Source organism: Myotis brandtii, unplaced genomic scaffold, assembly GCF_000412655.1.
Source record: "Myotis brandtii unplaced genomic scaffold, ASM41265v1 scaffold417, whole genome shotgun sequence".
Lineage (NCBI taxonomy): Eukaryota > Metazoa > Chordata > Mammalia > Chiroptera > Vespertilionidae > Myotis > Myotis brandtii.
Genome location: NW_005366017.1, coordinates 483,210 through 488,824, shown reverse-complemented (window position 1 = coordinate 488,824; position 5,615 = coordinate 483,210). Strand labels below are relative to the sequence as shown.

The window sequence follows — 5,615 nt, the reverse complement described above, 5'->3', positions numbered from 1 at the left end:
TTAGGGCAAGAATGAAAATTTTTAAAGCCTTATAGGTTACCATGTCCAGAAAACAGATGGAGATATGAAAACCTGGTCCTATCAGGAAGTCTGTGACAACTCTTAGACCTCTTAGAAAATAATCCCCACAGACTCTCTGAAAGCAATTGATCCTCTCACATCCCACCCCACCCCATTCCATCCCACCCCATCCTCTGGTGTCCTTTTCCTTAGCCTGAGGCTCTAATTCAAGGTCTGAACTCCATCCCACTGAAGCAGACTGGCAGCTCCTGCTATTTCCTGGAAGGGGACTCCAATTTTCCAAGAGGCTTAGCCCTTTAACATACCAAAATTTAATCCTATTGGTCAGAGCACATTAAAGATAATTATCAGGTTATCTGCGTACCAGGAAATATAACACACACAGGTGAACTGAACTTTAGAACAGGGGTCTTTAACCGGGGGTCCTTGAGCCCTTGGAAACAATGAGCCTAAAACATGGTTTATGCCCATGTGCTCTCTTTCTGGGAGCAGGAATCAGTTTCACCAGCTTCTCAATGATCTAAAAGGCAGACAAGTCCCTCCCATTTCTGAGGCAGCACTTTCATCCTTATTTAGGTGTCTCAACTGTCATAGGGAGCAGAGGCTAAAGGGCGAGTTTTCCACTTCACAGAGGTCCTAGGCCCCCAGCCAGTCAGACAGACCAGCATGACACCAGGCCTATATAGGTTTGCCTCCTGGAATCATGGTTATACCAACAACCAATACCAGTCAGGGTGGGATAGGGAGTCTCTGTGGTTAACAGAAGTCAGTACCTCGCAGAGACAAGCAAACCTCAAAACCCACCCCTCACCTGAGCAAGGTCTCGGCGCCGGGTTTTCAAGGTGTTGGTCCTGAGGGTGATGGGCCGAGGCACCTCATTAGCTTCTAAGAACTCCACCAGCTGGTAAAGCAAGATGGCAAGGAGCAAGTCAGGCTGGCCAAGCTCAGCCAGAATTGAACAAGGGAGCTGACCGCCTTCCTTACTCAGGGTAAGGAGAGAGGTGAGAACAGGAAAGCAGAAGGAGCATTAGATTGGCAATTCGGTACCTCAGACAGAGGGAAGAGGTCCATGAGCTTGCCAAGCAGAAAGTCTCCATAGGAGTAGTAAGTGGCCAGATCCCGCTGAAGCCGGTGCAGATACTCAGCTCGAGACCGCCCTTCCTCCCGCTGAGTCCCAAAGTCACGCAGCACTCCCACTATGTCTTGGATGCGCTTGTGAATTCGTTGCAAGTCTGGAGCCTGGGCACGTGGGCCTGTTAAGAAACTGTTCCATAATGGCCCAGGGCCTGGAAATCCCCTCCAGCAAGCACCTTCCCCCACCCCTCACCCTTCACTGGAAGGATATTCTGCTCCATCTCCCCAGCAGGGGGCAGCACAAAAGGCTCCTCTTCATCCAGGTTGATCTGCAGGCCCCCATCTGTCTCGTATTCCTTTTGGGGGCCTGACTCAGGGGACACTCCCTCCTCTTCCTCCTCTTCATCAGTTTCCTCCTCACTCCACTGGCCCCTAGAAACAGGCCCAGGAACAAAGTGATTCACAGATCAAAACAGACACCACTTCCTTCCTCACCTTTTCCTTCATCCCAGCTGCTAACTATTCTCCATCCTAAAGAGTTTCCAAAACTCACCCAGCAACAGCTTCCTGGGCCTTCTGCTTCCGAGCAGCCCTTTCAATGGGCAGCAACTGAAAGAGAGGAGAGGCTGGTGATGCAGAGCTTGCCCTCCCACCAACCCACTAGCACTTTGTATCTCTGTATTTTATTTTTTCCTAAATACAAATGTAACACTTGCTCTCAGAAGGAAACATAGACCCTAAAGACATGAATTTAACATTGGCACAATACTGACAACTGTTGAAACTAAAGGATGGATTCAAAGGGTTCCTTATACTGTCCTATCTACTTTTGCATTTCCCTTTCCATTAAGAAGTTAAAACATGAATACACACCATATGTGTACAGGGAGGACAAAAACTGTCCTTAGGCATCTTTTCTGCCATATTTTCTTCCAGACTTCTTCATTATTTTTTTTTTAAGAGAAGTTTTATAAGAGTTTATTTGAGCCAAAATTGACAACAATTGCTGGGAAGCAAGATTTCAAATGCTCCCTATTCTACTTTTCCTACAGTTAAAATCATGATACGTTTCCATATTTGTTTCCTGCTTTTTCTCATTCACAGAGAAAAGGCACATTCGGACACGATGGCCAAGTGTTACTTAGCATATGTCTATTGGGTAGTTTGAAATTTTTCAGAGCTTTTCACATTAGAGTGCATGTGGTGCCTCAAAATCTCGTAATAGGAGCTCTATAGAGAGATGGGGCTTGTGGGTGAGGGGTGCAAATTGGAACTTGCTTTTTCTTTTTCAATTGATTTTCAGGGGCTTTTAAAAAATTCTATATAACTCTATATTACTTAAAATTCTCTAATAACACACCCATATACTAATTGTAGAACACATAAATAACTTCTTACACCTCTGTAAATAAATCTGTCCACATTTGGATCATTTCCTAAATGGAATTACTAGGTAAAGAACGTTTCTAGCCCTGGCTGGCATAGCTCAGTTGGTTGGGTATTGTCCCGTGCACGGAGAGGTTGCCAGTTCGATTCCTGGTCAGAGCATGTGCCCGGGGTTGTGAGTTCATGAAGCAGCCAACTGATGTTTCCCTCTCACATCTTTCTCTCTCTCAAAACCAATAAAAAATATTTTAAAAAAGAAGAAAGAAAAAGTTTCTAAGGTTCTCAGCAAATGCTTTATAAAAAATGTGTGTGCGCCCTAGCTGGTTTGGCTCAGTGGATAGAGCATCGGCCTGTGGACTGAAGGGTTCGCTTCCAGTCAAGGACACATGCCCGGGTTGCAGGCTCAATCTCCAATAGGGTGTGCAAGAGGCAAACGATCAATGATTCTCATCATTGATATTTCTAGCTCTCTCTCCCTCTCCTTTCCTCTCTGAAATCAATAAAATTAATATATTAAAATGAACTTATATTAAAAAAAAGTGTGCATTTTTATTTCCATCAGTGGGGTACCAAGTGTCCACCCTACCACATCCTCATCAGCACTGAGCATTCTCATGCTCTATCAAATAGCTCACTTAAACATGCATGTGCCCTGGAATGATGTAAGGTGATAGGAAAACAGTGTTAAACCACTAAAATCCCTTTTTGCTACTAAGGGTTATCCCTGTCTCAAGGATCTGGAAAGACTAAAATGCAAGGATCACTTCCTGAACAACCAGAGAAATAAACTCACCTCCTCTTCATCTTCGTCCTCTGAGTTGGAGTCTGTTCCATAGTCATCTATCATATCCGCATCACTGTCCTCAGAGCCCCAGAGGTCTCCCTGGTTTACCACACCATCCTCTTCAGAGTCTTCCTCTTCCTCTTCTTCGTCACTGCTATGGGCTGGTGCTGGGCGCTTCTTGCCTCGAGCAGTGTTAAGTAAGGACTGGGCTCCCTTCTTACCAGGTGTCTGGAGAGCTCCTACAGAGATCCCTAAGGGTTTGAAGAAACCTAAACTAATGGTAGCCACACACGGCCTGGACTTTCCACCCCCAGGAATATCCTCTGACTGCTCCTTTCACTCCAGAAATGATCAGCAAGCCCTTCCCTTCCCAGGCCCACAGGACTCTTCAAGTAGCACCCAGCTCCTATTTTCACTCACCTTTTGGAAGCTTTCCAGGCAATGGTTTGACCCCAGGACGCTTATTCATCTCAGAGGTTTCAGCGGAGCCCAACCTCCTCTTGGCTGCCCTGAAAATATATGAAAACATATAAGGACTGAGGAAATGGAATACACCTCCAGGTTCTGACATTTCCCATCACAAGGAAGTGTGACAGTCCCCAAACAACCCTTTCATCAGCATGATCACATGGGGTCACGTGGCTGAAGATGAACAGCATCAACTTAATCTACGTAAGTCTGGACATCCACACTCACCTCTTTCGAGCACGACTAGACAGCCTTTTGGAATTTTCATCACCAGCTGTAAAAGAGAGAGAGAGAGAAAGAACAGGAAGTTACAGGGAAAATAAAAACAGCAAGGACAGAGGGAAGAAGTGAGGAAAGAAGTGGGGAAAGAAAGTTAATGAAAGGGGGTCAATTCTAATTCACTCCACGGTGCTTTACCAGGAGCTGGGTAAGAAATATAAAGATGATCTCCATCTCATTGTTCAACAACCAAATCCAAACTGAGCCTCCCTCAGACTTCTGATTTCAATAAGGAGCACCATCACCGTTCTGATAACATAGATTTAAAAGCTAGAGCTTCTTCTGCTCTTTCCCTCATTCTCAATTTAACTGGTTATCAACCACTGCGGATTTTACCTTTACAACTGCTGTTTTTCATACATTCTCCAAGAAATAAAGGGTTTAAATCTCAACCCTTCATTTAGTAACTGTATGCAAGTAATTAACCTCTCAGCATCCACTTCCTTAACAGTGCCTTTCTCAGGGGGCACCAAGAGAACGAAGCATAACAATGTGTCCAAAGGGCTCAGTATAACGCTCAGCTCAACTAACTGCATTTTGTCTCCAATGTGCAATGCCAACTACCTGTCTCCTCTGCCAGTCTTCCCCGCAGCGGACTACTCACATGTGGGAACCAGGTTTCTGTGTTCCCACCTCCATCCCCTCCAGAACGCAGTTCACAGGGACTGGCCTGTCCCCTTCCCAACTTCCACTTGCTAGAACGTCACCCAGCCCGGCCAGTGGCTCAGTGGTTGAGTGCTGACCCATAAACCAGGAGGAGGCAGCTAATCAATGATTCTCTCTTATCAGTGATACTTCTCTCTCCCTCTCCCTTCCTCTCTGAAATCAATAAAAAAATATTTTTAAAAAAATAAATAAAATAGCTTCCATTCTTCAAAACCCAGGTTCTGAAAATCTAAGTTAGGACACCTCCTTCAGGGTTAAACCTCTCCTTGTTATGGGTACTCGTGTCCCCGTCGCTTCTTCCCTAAGCTCTAACGCTGATGGCGTGTTTCATTCATACTTATCCCTAGTAACTCATACAGACGAGATTCCGCTTCAACAGGAAGTGGAGGGAATGAAGGTTCTGAATGCACATGGGAAAAGCGGCGCACAAGCTGGAGAATCGGAGGCATGCTTGAGCCTCACCTGCAGGCAAGAACCTGGCGAGCTCGGTCTCAGCGCCCTTCTGTTTTCGGGCCTTTCGGCCGGGCCCGCGCTTCTCCTTCTTGGTCGGGTCCAACTTGCGCCCCATGATACTGGGGAAAAGGAAAATGGGAGTGAGTCGCCGTGTCGGAAAGGGAACGGCGGCCCGCAGACTTAGCGTATCTGAGCGGGAAGGGGCATCATCTCTACCAGAACCTCGACTCGGCACCCCGACAGCCCCTCGAGGCCTGACCAAACTCCTCCCACGACGAGACCCGGACCCCACGCCATCTGCACCGCGTCCCCGTCCTCATGCCCCAGCCCAGGTCAGTGCTCCCCTCCCCGACTTCCTCCGGAGTCCTCCGAAGCCTCGGCTCACCTGAAAGCGGGTCCGGACCCGAGACGCGCCCTCGGCACCAGGGGCAGCAACCCACGTGCAGTCTGAGGCTGCCGCTCTGACGCCTCTCCCAGGAAATGC

The 5,615-nt window shown here is 47.2% G+C and overlaps 1 protein-coding gene across 1 annotated transcript in view; it reads right to left on the bottom strand.

The window, feature by feature from the left end:
- NOP2 (NOP2 nucleolar protein) overlaps positions 1 to 5,609 on the bottom strand; it is a 9,626-nt gene extending 4,017 nt beyond the window's left edge. Inside the window, exons 1-9 of the mRNA XM_005873709.1 lie at positions 5,517 to 5,609; positions 5,141 to 5,250; positions 3,962 to 4,007; positions 3,686 to 3,774; positions 3,275 to 3,516; positions 1,649 to 1,704; positions 1,367 to 1,527; positions 1,069 to 1,268; positions 833 to 922 (exon numbers count right to left, since the gene is read on the bottom strand). Coding sequence (XP_005873771.1) covers positions 833 to 922; positions 1,069 to 1,268; positions 1,367 to 1,527; positions 1,649 to 1,704; positions 3,275 to 3,516; positions 3,686 to 3,774; positions 3,962 to 4,007; positions 5,141 to 5,246 — 990 coding nt within the window. The 5' untranslated portion in view covers positions 5,247 to 5,250; positions 5,517 to 5,609. The remainder of the gene's footprint in view (positions 1 to 832; positions 923 to 1,068; positions 1,269 to 1,366; positions 1,528 to 1,648; positions 1,705 to 3,274; positions 3,517 to 3,685; positions 3,775 to 3,961; positions 4,008 to 5,140; positions 5,251 to 5,516) is intronic.
- Positions 5,610 to 5,615: the final 6 nt, after the last annotated feature.